At 50.3% G+C, this 20,103-nt stretch overlaps 1 protein-coding gene across 5 annotated transcripts in view; it reads right to left on the bottom strand.

Moving 5' to 3' along the window:
• The window catches only part of Sipa1l2 (signal induced proliferation associated 1 like 2), a 158,754-nt gene that overhangs the window by 21,527 nt on the left and 117,124 nt on the right, over positions 1-20,103 (bottom strand). For all 5 annotated transcript variants that reach the window (XM_057753431.1, XM_057753433.1, XM_057753434.1 and 2 more), the window contains exons 11-18: positions 18,748-19,005; positions 17,045-17,128; positions 15,415-15,515; positions 14,951-15,054; positions 12,815-13,200; positions 9,777-10,001; positions 4,162-4,315; positions 889-1,108 (exon numbers count right to left, since the gene is read on the bottom strand). In XM_057753431.1, the coding sequence (XP_057609414.1) occupies positions 889-1,108; positions 4,162-4,315; positions 9,777-10,001; positions 12,815-13,200; positions 14,951-15,054; positions 15,415-15,515; positions 17,045-17,128; positions 18,748-19,005 (1,532 nt within the window). The remainder of the gene's footprint in view (positions 1-888; positions 1,109-4,161; positions 4,316-9,776; positions 10,002-12,814; positions 13,201-14,950; positions 15,055-15,414; positions 15,516-17,044; positions 17,129-18,747; positions 19,006-20,103) is intronic.

Raw genomic sequence — 20,103 nt, 5'->3', positions numbered from 1 at the left:
AGGGAGGCGACTCTGCAAACATGAGGACCTGAGTTTGGATCCCCAACACCCAGGTAAAGGCCACGCATGCTGATGTACGCTCATAACTATAGTGCCAGCCAAGGACACAGCAGATCCCAGGGCTCGCTGGGCAGCCAGGAGAGCTGAAATGGCAAAGTCTGGGTTCAGACCCTGCCTCTACAGATGTACATCCCTCCACACGCACGCACACATACACGCACGTGCGCGTGCGCACACACACACACACACACACACGACACTAAAGATTATAGTTTTAAGATTTGATTTGGCAGCCAGGCGGTGGTGGCGCACGCCTTTAATCCCAGCACTCGGGAGGCAGAGGCAGGCAGATCTCTGTGAGTTCGAGACCAGCCTGGTCTACAAGAGCTAGTTCCAGGACAGGCTCCAAAACCACAGAGAAACCCTGTCTCAAAAAAAAAAAAAAAAAAAAAAAAAAAAGATTTGATTTGGCAGTCATCAGTTTGACTTGTGACCAGGGCATAGGGAAATAGAGATGACATGCAGAGGGTCATAAAGTCGGAGCTGAGTCTCCCAACACTCCCCTGACCCAGGACCAATGAGAAGGGAGGGTTGAATGCTTGGCACAACCTGAAAACTCACCCCATGCCACTGTGCTTTTTGCAAAAGTTAGATGTTACACATCACTTCCTTCGGAGATAGAGTAAAAACAGTATTTGATAATAACGTCTAATTTAAACCACCTTGCAGTTTTGCTATTTAAAAATGACTTAAAAGACAAAGAAAACAGTGCCAAATAACTGATATCTAATTCCACATGTGCACCGGGATATCTGACTTGAAGAGCGTATGCACCCAGGGGTCCCATGTGCCCACCCAGGCAGCCAGGGTGGTCTGGCCTCCACTTACTCCGTAGGCTCCCCATGCTGGGCGCAGGGTGGGTCCTCGGGGGCAGCGTGCTGTGGTAGGGTGGAGTGGTGCTGAACAGAATGTCGTTGGGCAGGGCCTGGTCCAGGATGGAGCTTCGAGAACTGGCAAAGGAAGAACCCCTCCGGTTGCTGCATACGCTCTCATCAGACAGTGTCCGATACAGTGACCTCCGTGGAGACAGATTCCCATAGAAGGAAAACTAGGGGTTCAACAAGGCAGGGGGCATTAGCAATCTGAAGGTGTCAGGAGCAGTGTGCACACATAGAATCCCCCTGCAAATGAGACGCTGACAGGGGCATTGCTGAGAGTTCAAGGCCAGCCTGGTTTACATGGCAAGTACAATCAATTCTAGGCTACCATACTAAAACCGTCTCAAAACCAAATAAAACACTCAAGGTAAACATGCAGTTTGAACTGTCTGACTGCGCTACGGGAGCGGCATCCGCAAATCTTCTATTAGTCCAGGAAAGCCAAGCATGCGCCTAGATGTCAGCGCTCCCGCCTCTGATATTCTGTGAAATACCTGGACAGATCAGACATGCATGGCTGTATTAATTCTGAAATGTTGAATGGAACCGTGGAGAGGTGAGAGCTCCTGGAAATACACAAGCCGCCATTTCAGACAACTGATAGCCACAAAAGCACACGCTGTGGCTTGATGATAATCGGAAATGACTAAATTTTAATATCAGGCAATTGACATGAAGGTCACCTGAGGCTCAATAGCAAAACTAATTCTGAACACGGGCATCTTCTGAGCTACATAAATGGGCTCAAGGAAAGCAGTTTAAATCCAGTAAATTCAGCCATCCACTTAAAAATGACCACTTACAAAGTCGGAAACCGAATTACAACCAATGGAACAAAGCTATCGCGAGGGTTGGCTTTGTCAACTGACAAAATCTAGAATCGCCTGGGAAGAGTGTCTCAAATGTCCACTTGGGTTAGCAGTGGGAATGCGTATGGGAAGGCCCAGCCCTCTGTGGGTGGCATCATTGGTATGCAGTAGAGCAGAGAAGCTGAGCTGAGCACAAGCAAGCATACATGCACCCCTTCTCTCTGTTCTTGTCTGTAGATGTGATATGATCAGCTAGCTGTCTGAAGCTCCTGCCTTGACTATACACACTTATAGACTGTAATCTGAAATTGCAAGATGAAATAAATCTTTTTTCTTCTCAGTTGCTTTTTTGAAAAACAAAACTGCAAGAAAAATGAACCTAGGTCAGCCAACTCTAAGGAAAGCACTGACGTCACTGTGTGTCAAATCTCAGGCACAGCGAAACAAATCCCAACAAGAGAAGCAAGGACTCATGAATTGCCACCCCCTTTGGCATTCTGAACCATTTTCCTCTCATGTAAATGCTGTTTCTAGAACACTCATTTCTGATACATACAGAGGTGGATATTAACATTTCTGGATGTGGCAAGAAGCCTAGGAATCTTTCCATTGCCAGTGTTCTACTCGTTCTATCTGGCCTCTCCGGCGAAAAAGCAACTGGCATGTGTGTGAGCTGCAAAGCTCACGTGTACTGGGAAAAGGAAGTGATTTATCTTTGAAGCAAACACACACATGGAGTATGAGTTCATCACTCTGAGACGCTGCACGCTGTGGAGCCACCCACCCTTGAACCCAAGCACACACAGGCCCCTAATTGGATCTGATACAAGCTGGAAGAAGAAGGCTCACCGTGAGGCCTCTGGTGATTTTCCCTTTTCATACCCCAGCGAGTTCTTTAGAGCTGAGTGTAGGTGCTTAGATGAAAGTGGACGGGGATAGGGAGGAGGGGGGTAGTGCCTGATGGTGCTGCTCTGGGAACACAAGCCAGTTCACGGTGTGCTGTTCACAAATGGAACCCAGCACACAACTGGCTGCTCACTGCCATCCCAGGCAACAGCCCACTCTCCCACTTAAACCAAAGAAGCTTAGATGACAAGTGAGAGAGGGGTCTGTTCTGGTACCAAATATTAGGGCACGCGTCACATTCCACCCCCGGAGTCTCAGGGTCTAGCAAACAGAGGTGACTAGTAAACTTATTTAGGATCTTTTAATACTTTGCAATACTTTATAGAATTGTCTTGTTGCATTCATTTATTTATGGTGTGTGGGGCACATGTATGTCATGGTACATAGATGGAGGTCAGAGGGTAACTTGGGGGCATCCACTTTTTCCTTTTATCATGTGGGCCCGAGGTTCAGAACTTGGATCATCAGGCTCAGCAGCAAGCACCTTTAGCTGCTAAGACATCTTGGTAGCTCCTATTTTGCATCACTTTAAAAAGTGGCTTACAAGACACACACACACACACACACAGAGAGAGAGAGAGAGAGAGAGAGAGAGAGAGAGAGAGAGAGAGAGAGAGAGAGAGAGAGAGAGAACTTGGGGAGAGCAAAACAAAAAGCAGTGAATTCCTCTCTTGAGAAGGTGCCGCTGAGCGTGAGGATGGTACAGTAAAGTCTCTCTGAGCTCTGCAGCTCTGTAAGGCAGAACACAAGGTTACACAGTGGGACTGTGACTAGCTCCCATTCACTTCTGGAACAGGCAGCCTCCCAGGAAGACCTGGGCAGAGTACAGGCTGGAGGGTCTGGGTGAGTTAAGTGTGAACTTCACTGGCTGAGGTCTGATTGCCCGTCATGTCTAGGCGCTGTGCTAGGCTCCTATGTGTCACTTCTAGCATAGCCCTGAACCTGAAAGACAGTCATCATCATACTCTTTTAGCACATCAGCATACAAAGGACACTTGCATAAGCTCACGTAACAGGTCACAATTGGAGCTAAGACCTTAGGTGAGCCTACCTGGTTTGCAGAGCACCTTCAAGACTACAAAGCTCCCACCTTGCCTCCCCAGGTCTGCAGGCCTCTGAAGGACTTGCCGAGTGGGGCTGCAACTCTTGCCTAGAATGTGCAAGGTCCTAGAGTTCCAACCTCAGTACCAAAACACAGAGCAAAACCCAAACCAAAAACCAAACAAAAAACCAAGCTGGGGCAGTGGTGGTGCACACTTTTAATCTCTGCACCCAGGAGGCAGAGGCAGGTAGATCTCTGAGTTCTAGGTCAGCCTGATATACAGAGCAAGTTCCAGTACAGCCAGGGCTACACAGAAAAACACTGTCTTGGGGGAAAAAAAGGGCCCAAACTGTGGCAGTGGCCACTCTGTCTTGGACTGTTGGTGGGACCACAGGAAGCACCCCACAGTTGCTTCAGGCTGACTGTAAGTGCTCCTGGTGACTCCAAGGCCCTCACGACCACTCACCTTCCGTCTTCCCTCCTCCACTAAGGGACTGTCGGGAAGCATCAACTTCAGAAAGTCATCTTTGGATAGGACGTGTTGAGCTTCTGGAACAGAGTCTCCCACCACTGCTGGATGCTGAGTGGCTGCGGACATGATGTCCATCTCGCCATATATCCTGATGGAATAAGCCAGAATATAGTTCAGAGGAGTTGTGGCCTACCTAGAAGACACCCTTGGCGGTCAGATGAAGGTCCAGGAAACATCTGTAAAGGTTGAAAGAGAGTCCAGCAGGAGGACCTGAGTTCAATCTCCCAGAATCCAGATGAGAGGGGGAAAGGCAGGATTGGCAGTGTGCTTGGCGCTGGGGCAGCAGAGACAAGTAGATTCAGAGGCTCACTGGGCAGTCTGTCTAGACTAATTAGCAAGTTCCAGACCAGTGACAGGCACTGTCTCAAAAATCATAGTGGGGTTAGGTGGTAGTAGCACACATCTTTAATCCCATCATTTGGGAGGCAAAGGCAGGTGGATCTCTGCGAGAGTTCGAGGCCAGCCTGGGCTACAGAGCAAGTTCTGGGACTGTTCTACAGAGCAACCACCTTGACAAACAAACAATCACAGTGGTGGACAGAGTCTGAGCCACATTGGGCCAAGGTTATTGGTACTTGCGTGCGCGTGCGCGCACACACACACACACACACTTTCTCTCTCTGGAAGCCCACAGTTCTCAGTTCTGGAAATTCACACGTGTGTGCGCCTTCACCACCCCGCTTCTGTGAAATGAGCTTAAAAATAGTTAAGATTTCTGAATAATTCACAGACAACTCAGATCCCCAAAACCCAAGATGAAAACACTATCAACTTTAGAAGAAGGCCGCACGTATCTCCTTAACTGTGTTGGAAAGTAGCTCCCATAATCATCAGAGACGTTAGGCAGTGCAGCGACATGCAGCTCCCTGGGGCTGGGCAGGGAAGAGAGAAGGCTGCCCCAGGTGGCCTCAGGTTTCAGAGAAATTGGCTGAGGCATGAGCCAAGCAGGTTTCATTACTGGTGACTTCACAAAGCTGTTTGGATAAATAAAGCCACTGTCTCCCTTAATCACAAGGATATGAAAATGGATTATAAGCTACAAAAGCCTGCCGTGTTGAATTACTGTGCCCAGGTCCTTTCCCAGAGAGACTGGGGAGTTACTCTGGCAAGGTTTGTGGTCAAAACATGATCTGAGCAGCAGACACTCTCGGGGACCCAGGATAATCAGGCTGGATGATCTGTGCTACACAACTGTGAACACGAGGCTCAGGGACTGGCTGCCCGCAGTGGAGGGCTACAGAGGGTGACCCCGAGTCACTGGGGCACTCCTGTGTTTGCTTCAGTGAAATGCTGCCTCATCACAAAGTGACAGCTCACGGGGAGTGAGAACAGGAAACAGACCAGGGCCTGTCCACAGTGACTAGGCCTGACGGGAAACTCTCTATGGCTTTCTGCTTATCCCTCTCTACTTTAAAGTCCAGGTGATGCTGACTGTGTGAGCAGACAGCTGGGACAGTGGCTCTCCAGACCTTCCAGACATGACTGGAGAAGGGACAGGCATGTGTTAGATAGGGCATGAGAAGGGGGCCACCAGAACTCCAAAACCTTGGGGACTTTTGCAGATGAGTCTTCTAGGGAGAGAGCCAAACATGGCTTTTAGGAATGGCATGTCCAAGAAGTACTTGACATCAGGGCTGGGAAGTGCTCTAGATCATCAGGCCCTGTTTGATTTAGGGGAGACAGAAAACCTCTAGGTTTCATCAACAGCCGCAGTGTGGACGAAGCCAAACCACGATCATGCAGCTTACAGGGGCGCTTCTAGCTCCCGTGGGGTAAGAATCACCAGCACTCTCTGCTAAACTAATTCTGGGAAAATGTCTTCAGTGATGTGCTGGAAATATGTCCCAAGGTTTATTCTGTGCTGGTCACTGTGACTACACAGGGACCCTGGATGACCGCTAGCCTGAATGTACAGACATACACGCATGAGGGAGTATACAGAGAGTGCAGAGAAGAGCCCGCCCTGGGTGGGTGGCCATGCTCAGAGGCTCCAAAGGCTGACTGGCAGGAAGCAGGGATACTCAGAGGTACCAGGCACAACTGTTCCTCCACTTATGCTATTTTAAAATACAGGATACTGTGGGCAAACCATCACAGAAGGCTCTATTACACAATTTTAAAGGAATTGGTGATCTTTCTTCGTCCTTCCCCGCCTTTCTTTCTGGTGGTGTATGCATGTCTATGCTTTTGTGTGTGTGAAGGTTTAGGTCAGAGGTTCAAATTGAGATGTCTTTTTCTGTAGCTCCTGGTAGTGATATTTCACTTGCATTTTAATAAATAGTTCTTGCCTGAAGTTCAGAGAGTAAGACAGTCACACTGGTTAGCCATACAGAGTAGGCAGTGGTCACACACACCTTTAATCCCAGTAGCCACACTAGTTTGCCATAGAAGCCGGGCAGTAGTGGTGCACGCCTTTTATCCCAGCCCTAGAGAGGAATATAAGACAGGAGGAGGCAGCTCTCACACACAGGCTCATCCTGAGATTCCTGGAGGCAGGATTGCCATTTTAGACGGAGGTAGCGGTAAGAGCCAGTGGCTGGCTGTTTTGCTTTTCTGACCTCCAGGTTGAACCCCAATTTCTGTCTCTGGGTTTCTATTAATCATGCTACAACTCCCTATCTTAGTTTTGAGACAGGGTCTCTTGCTGGACCTGAAGCTCACTGTTTTGGCTAGGCTGGCTGGCCAGGGATCCCTGGGTAACACCTGTTTGAACCTGGGGTTCCAGGTGCTATCAACCATTGTTTACCATTTACATAGGGGTACTGCCAGTGCTGAATTCACAGTGGTGCTAGCCTCATGGCTGTCCGGCAGCTTCCTGAATGGCTCTTCCAGTAACTAGGTAGGTGGTACCCTGACAGGACTCAAAAGCCAGCCCTGCAGTCCTAAATGGATGTCTTTCCTAGAACCTACTGGACACGCCTTCAACAGTTATGGCTGACGTGTGAACACACGTGTGGGCTCGAGTCCTACACTGACACAGTGCCTGACATGTCTACTCTGGGCTCAAGTCCTAGGAAGTGGGGGCAGAATGAATGACTCCCACAGGCCTTCCCTGTAACACAGGCCTGAGCATACCCATGGGAGAATGCCACTTGTCCCACACCATGGATCAGGACGACTTCCGAGGTGAGGGGCTGCAGCAGGGACACACCGGGCCCCGTCCAGCATGTGTGGAGTTGTACTCTACCCTCAACATTCCTGCATCACCCCTTTCCCTTGATATCAGTGTGGCCCGCTCATAAGCACACATAGAGCCTGGGCCCCACCCACCGGGGTTCCAACAGTGCTTTCTGGAATTTACAAAAGGCTTGGGATGCAGTTCATGAAGTACCCAGCAGACAGAACACCCATGCATGGCAGAACACCCATTTGTCTCCCTAAGATCAGCAGTCACGTGAAAGGCACAGGAGAAAGGGCCTTCTTAAACATTTTGCAAGAAATTGACATGATTCTCTATATTCCGAGATTCCAGGGACAATTTCAGCACTAACACAAGGGTCACCTTAGAAACTAGAAATGTGATAGCTAGGTTTAATATGGGTCATTTTACCAGTCACCAGGACTAGTTCACAAACATCTCTTAATTCTGAAGTGCATCCTTTAAGAGTCCCTGCACCTCCCATAAACCGTGCATTCACAACACACCCAGCCCACACCTACACCATGGCAAACTCACACAGTGGAGCACAGGATTCAGACCTTAGGACACACAGTTTCTTAGGCTTCTCGGATCATCCAAACCTTCAGTTTTTCCTGCTTTCACATACACAGACTATCCCCCCACCTGCCCATCAAAGCTCAAGAGTCCTACAAAACAATCAGGTAAAGTGCTTTCGCTTGTGTGTTCTCTGACTGGAAATCGTGCTGCCCTTGGCCTTGACATACCATAGAGTCTGTGCCTACACCGCTGCCAGCTGTTACCATGACTCCACTGCAGACAGATTTTTGAATATAGAATCAAAGACAGCAGAGTTTTACTTTTTTTTTTTTTTAAAAAAAAACTTATAAAAGTCAAGGGCAGGAGAGATGGCTCATCAGGCAGAGGGTTTGCCGTCTCAACGTGCAAGCCAGACGATCTGAGTTCAATCCCAGAAGCCCTTACGGCGGATGGAGAGAACCAACTCTACAGAGCTGTCCTCTGACCTCTAAACTCATGCTATGGTACCACTCCACATCATCATCACTACAGTAATAATAACACCAAGACTTTAGAGAGAGAGCTTAAAACAGAAGCTGGGAGACGGAGAAGGCTCAGTGGGTAAATGCTTGCCTTGTAAGCTCAGGGACTTGAACTCCATCCCCAGCACGGGGGGGGGGGGGGGGGGGAGGAGGGGGCTGAACATGATGATCTGCACTTGGAATCCCACTGCTGGGGAAGTGGAGACAGGAGGATCGCTGGGCGCTGAGGCTCAAGGGTTGGCCAGCCTCGACCTACTTGGTAAGCTCCAGGCCAACGAGTGGCCCTATTGTTTGTTTGTATGGTTTTTTTTGTTTTGTTTTGTTTTTTTTTTTTAAAAAAAAAAAAAACCTCTTTTAACTCTTTACTCTTTTAGGGGCCCACCACCCAGCTCCCAAATAAATCATACAGAGTCAATGCCGACCCGAACTTGGCTTGTTTCTAGCCAGCTTTTCTTATCTTATCCCAGTCACCTTTGCCTCTGGGCTTTTTCCTTTCCTTGCATTCACTCTGCTCTCTGGCTGGCTGGTGGCCGGCCCCAGGGTCCTCCTCTCCTCCTTTCCTGCTCCTTCCTCTCTCTTGCTCTTTTCTAAGCTTTCTCCTCCTATGAACCCTCTCTGCCTGCCAGCCCCGCCTATCCTTGCTCCTGCCTCACTATTGGCCATGCAGCCTTTTATTAGACCATCTGGTCCTTTAGACAGGCAAAGAATCACAGCTTCACAGAGTTAAACAAATGCAGCATAAACAAAAGTAACACCTTAAAATAATTTTCTACAACACCGTATCTCAAAGAAGGTAGACAGAGCCTGTCCTCTGGGTTCCGCCTGACTGTACAAACATGCACACGCTTACGCTGTGCTGGCTAGCTTTGTGTCAACGTGACACAAGCTACAGTCATCTGAGAAGAGGGAGCCTCGACTGAGAAAATGTCCCCACCAAGATCAGGATATAGGCAAGCCTGCAGGCCATTTTCTTAATTAGTGACAGAGACGGTGAGGGCCCAGTCCACTGTGGATGGTGCCAACCTTGGGCTGGTGGTACTGGGTTCTATACGAAAGCAGGCTGAGGAAGCCATGAGAGCCAGTAAGCAGCGCTCTTCCATGGCCTCTATATTAGCTGCTTGAGTTCCTGTCCCAACTTCCTTCAGTGACAGACTGCAACATGGAAGTGTAAGCCAAATAAACCCTTTCCTCCCCAATTTGCTTTTGGTCATGGTGTTTTATCAGCAACCGTAACCTTAACTAGGACACACACACACACACACAAAGTTTGAAACAAATATTTCTTGGCTGCCTGTTTCTAGAAACTGCACTTCCTATGGGAGGAAAGGAGAAAGTGAACATGGCTGCCAACATAACAGGAAGCTACTTACCTAGGGCAATCAGTCACTTCGGGTTCTTCAGGAGGTGGGCTGCCTTCTGACTTTTTCCAGCCAATGACATATTTGTTCGCTGCCCCTTGTCTATGGTAAGGCTTCGCCACGGCCCCGGGGCCCTGCTGACCACCACCGTGAGAAACAATGTAGACCTTGGAGCTGTCCAGAGACCCAGTGCTTTTGGAACAGTGGGCAGAGGGGCTTCCTGAATGGTGAGAGCCACTGTGGAGAAAGACAAAGGCGGTAACACTGTCACACACAGCAGTGATGTGGTCAGAGCTGGCCACTGGGCTGGGAGGGCAGAGTGACCTCTTGCCACAGCTTGCTGGGTGGAAGCTCCCTGGACAGCGGTTCCCAAGGTCACATGTGGGCTCTCTCGTGGCAAGAACAATGAGGCACACAGCTGGAGGGAACTGAACTGCAGTTCCAGGCAGGCAGGTGGCAGGGCCACTCGGTGCCTGAGATGCCACCTCAGCTACCCAAGCCTCAGTCTCACTGCAGGTAGAAAACCCAAGGTGGCTAAGGAGCTTCAGCCCAATTCCTCATGGATTCTTTAATCCGCTAACCTATCAAATTAATAGACGAGGAATTAGAGAGTCCCCTCGAGCACCTCTTCTCTATGAAAGGAGTGCACACTGAAGGCAGTGCCCCAGGAAACCCCATTACTGCCGTACGGACTCCACGGGTCCCCGAGAGCATCCTGACTCCTGACACCAGGTTTCTTACAAGTGTCCTGCGCTTCAAAAAGATGTACAGGGCAGCAAGACCCCAGCAAAGCTTTGACAGGATGGTCGCCTTTTATCCGACCCTGAGAAGACGGTGGGAATTATCTCGGAAGTCGAGCTCACGCGATCCCTGAATACAATGTTACCCAGCAATGAACTTACTTCACTAAACAAAATTGGTAAAAAAAAAATAATAATAATAAATAAATAAAAAATTAAAAAAAGCAGCAAGACTGTCTGCTTGGCCCACAACCTCCTTACCCTCTGTTCCCTCTGCCCTGTCTTGTTGACTAGATCTGGAATGCTGGGGTAACAGGTGTGTCTGAGGGCATGACAGGACCTACTCTGAATGTGGCAGCACCATCCCACAGACCGGGTCCCGGACTTAATACAAAGGAGCGAGCTGAGAACCAGCTTTTATCCGCGTCCCGACTGCAGATGCCATGTTACAGCTGCCCTGCTCTCCTGCCACAATGCCCTCCCCACCAGGACGGACTGCATCCCCCAAGCCATGCGCCAAAATGAATGCCTTTCCTTAAGCTGCCTTTGCCATAGATTTTATCATAGCAATGAGTGAGAAGCTAGTGGGACAGGGGCTTCTCAGGGAGGCCTGCTTCTGAATACACTAGGAAGAGCCTTCTCACCCAGGACCATCAAGGAGCAAGGCCCGTGGGTGGCAATCAGCTTAGCCACGAGGAAAATACTCAGTGTGAAGGCGTCACATGGTGGCTAAAGGGATTCTAGTGTCGGGAATGTCACTTGGCCAAGCAGAACCTCAACAGTTCAAGACATTTCAGTTACACGAGGCAAAATGACATAACAAGTTAGATGAGCCAAGGAGAGTGTAGTTACCCCACTGCTTGTACACACAGCATTCATGGCCGCCACTGTGCTTTAGTAATGTCCAAGGGAGGACAGGGGAAAGTTCTAGGGAAACTCTGGTGACCACTGCTCAGGAGGCCTGTCGAGGGGCTTGCTGGCACCACCTCCTGGAGACACGCCTATTAATCCTGGGTTTGTCCAGCCCTGCTCTGTGGCTGGGAGCTCTGAGAAGCCAGGGAGTGGCCCAGAGCCCAGTGCAAATGTCACTGGAAGTCACACTCACTGATTAAATCCCACCCAGACACAGTGACACACGTTTCTTCTCTGAGTCTTTAAAGAGAAGGCAGAAATGTAAAATTATCAGTTTTTAAACTAAAATATAGATGTCTGTCAAACAGGAATACAAAACTACACACAGGCATGTATCATTCATCTATATTTAGAACACAATTCCCTGATATTTAGCTTCCCCCTCACCCCAACACTGAGGGGTTGGTTGAATTCACCAGCGCCTAGAGCTATCTCATAAACAAATCAATTAATTTTGAGACAGGATCTCACTAAAATGTTCAAGATCACCTTTAACTGACTATATATCTGTCCCAGGCTAGCCTTAACTAACCTGTGCTGTGATTATAGGCCCCCACCACCAGGGATTATAGGCCCCCACCATCAGGGATTATAGGCCTGCACCTATAGTTGACTGGGTGCTAACTCTTCACTTAAAAATCCTAATTGGGGGCTGGGAAGATGGCTCAGCATTTAAGCATATTCACTGCACTTCCAGAAGATCTGAGTTTTTGGTTCCCAGAGCCTACACTGGATGGTTTATCAACAGTCTATCTCTAGCTCAAAAGGATCCAACCCCCTTTCCCGGCCTCTGAGGGCACTATACAAGCACGCACACAATCACACACAGAGCGAAATCCCAAATTCCGGCTGTACATAAGTGGTCACACCAGGAACCTCAAGTCTGGCCAGCCATCAGGCTTCAGGGGCACGGATGGTCTGATGGTGTTCACAGCTTACAGGGCGGGGGTCCCGGATGAGGCCTGATGAGGTGTCTACTACTGTGCCTTCCCTCTTCCAAGGGCCCAACTGTCTTTTGACAGATGCGGTAAGATGATGCTGTCCTCTATGAACAAGCTGTGCTGTATTCAGAGTTAACCTGGGATGCAGGTGGCCTGCAGGGTGGACATGGCTGGTAGACACTGAAGATTACCCAGCTTGCAGCTCTTTATCAGAAGACATCAGTGTCACAGGCTGAGCCGGGAGAGAGAAGTGGCAATCCCTCACATTGAAAGGGGAGAGTAAAATCACAGGGACAGACTAAACATGCACACCTCCACTACAGAGCTTTGGAGGCAAAACCTCCCTGTGAGGCCAGACAGTTGGGTAGCCAGCAGTACCCAGCCTCAGGCCCTGCCTTTACGGCTCCAGGCAGGAGCAGGAGCAGGAGCAGGTGCAGCGTGGCCCATGATGGCTCACCTGGAATGAGACGAGATCTCACTGAGGTCACCCATGCTGCCCTCTGCAGCACTGGTGGAGATGGCGGAGGCGTAGCCATGCAGGGTATACATCTTGGCAGGTTCATCGTCAGCTCCCGAGACATCAGCAGCGTCAGCCCACTGTTCGGCCCGACTGTGGATCAGAGACCTGCTACCCGTCAGGTGCACTGGGCCAAGGATGGTGGCCGGCATGCACGGGGTGGTGTCGATGCCACTGTCAGTGGAAGCGCCTTTGATGTAGGTCAATCCCAGCAGCTCGGGGTCCATTAGGTCCCCTGACCCGAAATGCTTGTCGTCGCTGTTGCTGGACGTGTTACTGGAGAGAGTGTTGCTGCTGGAGTGGCTGGAGCAGCTCTTATCTCCGATCTGGAAAAGAGGTGGACAGAAGATGGTCTTTGGGTGACCCCATGCCCTCCCCAAATGCTAGACTACAGTTGGGACTGAGTGCTCCTGGTGCTGCCAACAGAAACATGGCTTTTCTCCACAATAGTCTTGTCATTTTAGAGTGTGTGTGTGTGTGTGTGTGTGTGTGTGTGTGTGTGTGTGTGTGTGAAGGTAACAATGGTCAGCCTCCTCCTGTTTCTCAGGATGCCAGTCTTTGGCTTTCACTTGTAACCTGCCGACTCAGCTGGCTGAGAAGCCCGGGGATCTATCTGCCTGTGCCTGCCTCTCCAGTGCTGGGACTGCCAGGGTGCGTCACCATACCTGGTTAGAAACGGGTGCTAGGGACCAAACTCAGGTTCTCACGTTCACACTAAAGACACTCTGCCCACTAGGCCACCTTTCTAGGCCACCAGCCTGTCCTCCTGCACAGGCCCTGCCTCCTGACCACCACCCCCCCATCACTGTCACGATCTCAGCCTCTTTTCTTTGGTCAATCACAGGTGTATAACACACGAAAGTAGGTCGCACGCCACTGAGAAGGATTATATAGACCGGGAAGGATGTAAAAACTAGGTAGAGAAGGAGATCACATTTACAGCCAATACGGCATTTCCTCTTAAAAGTTCCAATGCCAGCTCAAGTTTGGGGAAGGAGATTCGGGTTTGATGGTAAAACATCTGGTTAGTCCCTGGAAACTTTCTGAGCTTACAGTGCCACATGGTTTCTGCTCAGGGAAGCGCTCTGAAGCTGTGATGTGCCCTGCAAACAAGCATGTGGGCTTTGGAGGGCTAAAGCCAAATGATGTCCCAAGGAGGGAGGTTCCAAAACACACCTGTTTGAAAAACACCCAATGCTTCCAGTCCCCGAAAGACCAGCGGCAAACACAACAGGAGAGATCTCCTCTGTCCCCTGTGTTCAGGCGAGCTGCTGCCACAGCCTGAGAACCAGCAGGGGCAGGGCTTCGGAGCCAGGACAATGGAGCCTACCTGGGCATTTCCACAGAGGTTGGCCATCTCTCTTTTCCCTCCATCCTACTGAGCCCTCAGGTTTGACCCTGTCCCCTCTGACAGAAGCACTGCAGGAACTGCAGGGTGGATGCACATGTTGGCTTTTCCAGTAATCTGCTGTACATCCTTCCTGTGAGTTCCTTCACAAGCTGGGGAAACGAAGATACTCTCGTGTCCTCTCACCTGTTATCCTCTGACATTAAGTACCCGTTTGGTAAATGAGACATGCTCGATCACTGCCACGGGCGTGCACCTACTGTGCGCTGGAAGTTCTTTATATTCTCAACCACTGCCACGGGTGTGCACCTACTGTGCGCTGGAAGTTCTTTATATTCCCAATCACTGCCACAGGTGTGCTGCCTGCCCTGGTGTACACTGGGACATTCCCCAGAGTACTGAGCATCACATGTGGGCACACGCTGGTCAACTGTGTGCTGCTGGGGCATGACCCAGGCTCCCACGTGCTGCTGGCAAGTGTGCTACTCTACTGTGTGAGGTATACAGTTCATGTTCTTGAGTAACACACACACACACACATGCTGCCACACCATGTGCAGGGCTGCACCTCACTGTCAAGCATGACACCACTGTCTGCAGTCCTACTGTGTAGTGAGCTGCATCCTATGCTCTTGAGCACTGCGGACAAGCGTGCTGTACCACCCACTATGTGCTGACAGACATCAGTCCTGGCTAACGGTGTGACTGGCCATATGCAAACAACTTACATGAGATAGCTTATTGGGGGAATCTTTGCAGCTTCCGTCTTTCTGCAGGGCTCTTTCCTTATAGGAGCTCAGGACTTTGGAAGGTGGGCCATGCCATTTGGTTTCTGTGACAGAAAAAAGAGTTGAACCCCCAATCTCCAATGTGAGTAAGAGGAAGAAAAACGGGGCACTAACAGATAGTTTGGAACAATCAAGCAGGATAACGACAACTTCCCAGGTCACCAATGGACAAACAGGAGCCAGGAAGACCACCACCACAAAGGGATCTGTTTCTAAAGGCTTTCTAACCATAGCTATCTGAAGCCACACTACAACCACAGCCACCCACAGCACTGCCTCCTGTGCTGGGAGAATCAGCCGAGCCCTCTGTCTAGCTCTAGAGATTCTTATCGAATATGGCTGAGGAGTGAATGAGTGGGGACAGTGGGGACCTCGGCGGCCGTTCCCCAGGGGTTCTGTGTTACCTGGAAGCCTGCCTCCGTCTATGATGGCCTCATGCTCCCTGGCTCCTTCGCACTCCACAGAGCCCGGACCCTGGTGCTCGAGCAGCAGAGGGGATGGGCACCTACAAAAAAGAGTCCAGCTGTTCTTTCCTGACACCACCAGCCACAGAAGACAGGGTGGCTGGCTTCTACAGGGGACAGGCACGAGATGGCTGTTGGTTCCTAAAGAGGCCATGGCTACCAATCCCTATGGGCTCTAGGCCTGAAGCCCTCCTTGGAAACAGTTCCCTGACTGGTGGAAATGCAGCATCCTGGCTGATCCCTCCAGAGCAGAAGATGCTGTTGTACTAGGGTTTAACATATAGAAGCAGCACTGCCATGGCGGGCCGCGGCCCAGCTATGGTGGGGCACAGGGCTGTCTGTCTTCTAACTGATGCACACGGCACTGACAGAGCTGAAACCGCTTTTCCAGGAAGGAAAATCTAGGTACAGACTCCACCCAGATGGCCTTTGCTTATGGAAACCTGCAAAAGGAAGACAAATCTTAGAAGTAAAGGAATTGAGGAAAATGTGTTTGTATTGCAATATGATTTGTATAGAGAATCCACATTGTCGATCTTAAAACACACAAGTGTTTTTCATTTATAAAAAAAAAAAAAAAACCCAAAATACCCTTGTTTAACACATAGCTTCATTTAGAAAAGGTATTTGCCATTTAGCTGTGAAGAGCTCTATCATCTAAGGTGACGAGCATGTCATGCGGGAAACAGTGTCCACTTCTAAGCCTAAACTGGACAGTAGAATGCAATGCCTGGACTCAAGTTCTGCTCTGCATCTGAGGACAGTAGCATGACTCCCTGCAGCAGGCTCTTCTATGGACAGGGGTCTTTCATCCGCACTGGTCCGAGGCCTCCATGGATGGGCGACTGTGGGCCCAGCTGCTGACCACCACAGATGAACTAGAATCACCACAAAGGACAGCTAGGGCAAGACTGTTTAGTGTGGTAACCTCAAGAGTCCCACATAAAGTCAGTGTGTGTGTGTGTGTGTGTGTGAGTGTGTGTGTGTGCACCCACAGGGTCTCCAGTTGTGACCTCACTGCAGACTCCTGGGATATGAAACAAACTACAAGGGCTGCGCCATGGTGGCCTCTACTATGTATCTCCAGCTGGAAGTGAAGATGCCTGAATTCCATAACCTCATTTCCCTGGCTCCGAGGAGCTGTCTCTTGCTAGCAACTTAAATAAGGGCAACTTCTGAGGGTTCCTATCCACAAAGCCCTCAGGTCTTCCCTCGTGTTCAGAAGGCATTTCCATGTCACGAAGAAAGCGGGTTTTAGAGAGACCAGTTAATACCATGTCCACAGAAATGGAGTCTCCTAGCTGGACGTGGAGGCACACACTTGTCATCCCAGCCTGAGAGGCTGACATAGGTGGACTGCCACATGTTACAAACCGCTTGGGCTACAGTGCAAGACTGATTCAAGCAAAAGAAACGGTATCTCCTAGCCTGGACCTAGAGCTTACTACAGTGCCTGATACTCTTGCAGGTATCCTTCCCTCAACCCCCACACAGGGAATGCTTTTGAATGAATCCCAGGCAGAGGTACAGGCTCCCTTTGGGAAGACAGAAAAGCCGGAAGGAGCCATACCCATCGTAGCCCACTTGTGGTCTCCAGGGTCCACTCCCACCAGGTCCTGGGTCGCTGGACGATGACTGGTTGCTGGGAGAGCTTCTGCAAGGGGAGAAAGAATAGTAGCCGGGTTAGGACATCGCCAGTCCCAGTCAAACCCACCTGTCTGACCTGAGCTGGTTACAAACAAATTTGCTTTGCTCATGACAAAGAGCCAATCACATTACACTGTGAAACGGAACCAATCACAGATCAGTAATCTTAGAGTTGGGATGCCCCAAGATTTCTGGGGATTTATGACCAGCAACCCATCACAGGAAGGGCTGTGTAAAGATGAAGGCACAATGACAGCTCCAGAGGACAAAACCAGGGATGCGGCTGGAGGACACAGTCAGGAGAGCAGCATCCACACCTGTTACAAGGAGCTTAATGCCAGCCACTTCTGGGCCAGCAGAGAACAAAGCTGGAATTCAGAAAAAAACAGATTTTTACATAGCTACCAAATGTAATTTTACAACTTTTTCCAAATATTTGTGAAAACTCACTTGATAGGGTTAATGTTAGCCAGGACTCCCTCTGGAACTGGGTCATTCTGATTTCCTCTGTAATTCTTGAAACCCTACTTAATTAAGGACGTTCCGTGACACCTGCTCAGGTGATAACGGCCATGGGTCTTGCACGGCAGCCCATGTGCCTTCAGAGCATGGAGAGTGGGCCACAGCCCGTGATTCTCAAGTAACAAGGCTTGCAGCCCAGATGATTTAATTAATGTTAAAAGACTCTGACACTTCCTCATTTCCTGGGAGAACAAATTAGAGGAGGCAGGAAGGGCTACACATTTTGTTAATTCTGGTAAATATATCTGTAAGTTAACGGTGTGCCATGTCTGGTTCTAAGCCTCACTGACACTGATCTGGTCAATCCTTGGAAGGGCACGCCAGTGACTGCATCCTTCTTGTTATCAGAGAGGCCCAGGAGACAGTGTATCAGGTAAGCAAGACCCTGGCTACCAGTGTGTGCTACCAGCATGTGGCAACAAGTGTACAGGCCACAGCCCAGCAGGGGTCAGCTGTCCAGGGTAGACACACATCTCTAGGTCACATGCAAGTTGACAGATAAGCGTTACAGATGGAATTCATTGTTTTGCTCTCAAACACAATTCTCATCAGCTTCTCATGCTGCTGGATTTAACTTTAAAAGGTGCATTCTTCCACTGAAACAGCTACTATTGAGCCAGCCTGTTAGCAGGCTGGTAACTTCAGTTGCTCAAGAGGCTGAAGTGGGAAGATGGCAGATCTAGGGCCTGAGCAGGCTACAGGGTGAGTTAAAGCTAGTCTCAGCAACCCAGGAGACCCTATCATTAGACTCATTTGGATTCCGCTCACTTGGCCGGCGGTGAGAGAGAAGTGCACACCTGAAGGCCTGCAGCCCTGCAGTGGGAAGTCCCTGTTCATGTTGTGTTTGCTTTATTCAAACATGCTCAAAGGTTTCTAGAGGTGCACTGGTAATAGCTTCGGGATATCTGGAGGGCCTGCCACCACAGAGGGCAAAGACCTGGAGAAGGTGACAGCCAGTGGCCCGGGTAGGCGGAGGGCACCTGATGCTGCATCAGGAAAAGGCTGGATTCTCGAGTGCCGCTGTTTGTGAGGATACCTGGCTGCCCTGCTGGCCCAAAGCTCACAATAAGCCACCGTAGGACTCAGGAAGGCTGTGGGTGTTACCTGGTGCCATCAGGCAGCTTCCTATCGAAGGATGTGCTCCGTGGGATGGCAGCCTGGGCCTGTTGGAGCAGTGGCTGACACTGTAGACGGTCAGGTGTGCCCGGCACAGGCGAGGCTCTGGAAACTGGCTGTAGGGCTGGGGTGGGTACACGGTGCCACGTGGTATTCCTCCTGAAAGGTGTCTTGTATTCGCAGGGTGTGCCCTCGCTGTCCAGCTTGTACTCCACCATGGGGATCCGGCAGAGCTCTGAACAACCCCTGTTGAGTTGAGAAGAAAGCTTCCTGGGGGACCCCAGGCAAGGCCTGCACATGGCTGAGCAGGTTCTTCCTGCAGGCCTACTTAACTGGGAGTCACCTAACACCTATCCTACCCATGGCAATATCCCTAGGTGCTCAAAATTGTTCAGCTGCTGTTTGGATAACAGTCACAGACTGAGACTCTAAAAGGTTCATTGTGGCTTTCTTCTCTCTGCCAACATACCACTAGGCTGGCTGGGGTAGGAAATGCTGCACAGTGGGACTATGACAGCCCTTTGGATGCTGTGGGTTATTGTTGTTAGGTGTTTTGAAAGCCCTCTGTACTCCTCCAAGTGCTGCCTACTGTCACTAGGCATCAAAGTCCAGAGATGCTGCACATCTGCTCAGGATGACACAGCAGGGTCATGGTCAGACCCAGGGGCTACAAATGTGGTCCACAGAGCTAGACACAAACACAAGACACTGTTCACCAGGGCCCAGGCATCAGGGCGAATCTCCCCATTGGCCATGCTGGTCCAGCAGTCAGTATGTGGAGGCCCCTCTCTAGATAGTCGGTCTAAAATCCCGATGCAGCCTTTGAAGGAGCTGCTCCAGACACACTCCAATGCTGGTGCTGGAGTAAAGCACTGCCGAAGAACAGCAGGAGCTGAGCACCAGTCAGGACGTGCAGAGGGAGGACCACCATGCCCTGGCCCTGCGCAGCCCAGGGACTCGGCCAAGAGCTGCTGGTGTGGCCGACCGACAGTGTGAATGTGGAGGCTGAAGACGCAGGGCTGCTTAGAAAGCAAGGTCCATGCAAAGTTCAACCCCAGGCCCTGAGGTCCAGGGGGCAGAAGGCAGCCAGAGAGCAAGCATGGGGATCTTCGGTGTTCTACAGAAACACAGGGACTGGTGTGGACGGCAGAGAAGAGAGGGTATACAATGATAAGAGACTCAGCCTTACTGCCCCTTACCCAAATCCAGCCTGTTCCCACAGGCTGAATGAGGGCCACTTTCACCAGGAAGACAACAGACGCCAGTCCCTTGAGAAGTTCCCTGACCAGCCAAGGCTCAGAGAGCAAGTAGGAGCCTCTGATACCAACAAACATGATAATTAGG

This window comes from Chionomys nivalis, chromosome 21 (assembly GCF_950005125.1).
Source record: "Chionomys nivalis chromosome 21, mChiNiv1.1, whole genome shotgun sequence".
NCBI classification, from domain to species: domain Eukaryota; kingdom Metazoa; phylum Chordata; class Mammalia; order Rodentia; family Cricetidae; genus Chionomys; species Chionomys nivalis.
Note: the sequence above shows the minus strand (reverse complement) of the source record. Positions and strands in the feature narration are given on the sequence as shown.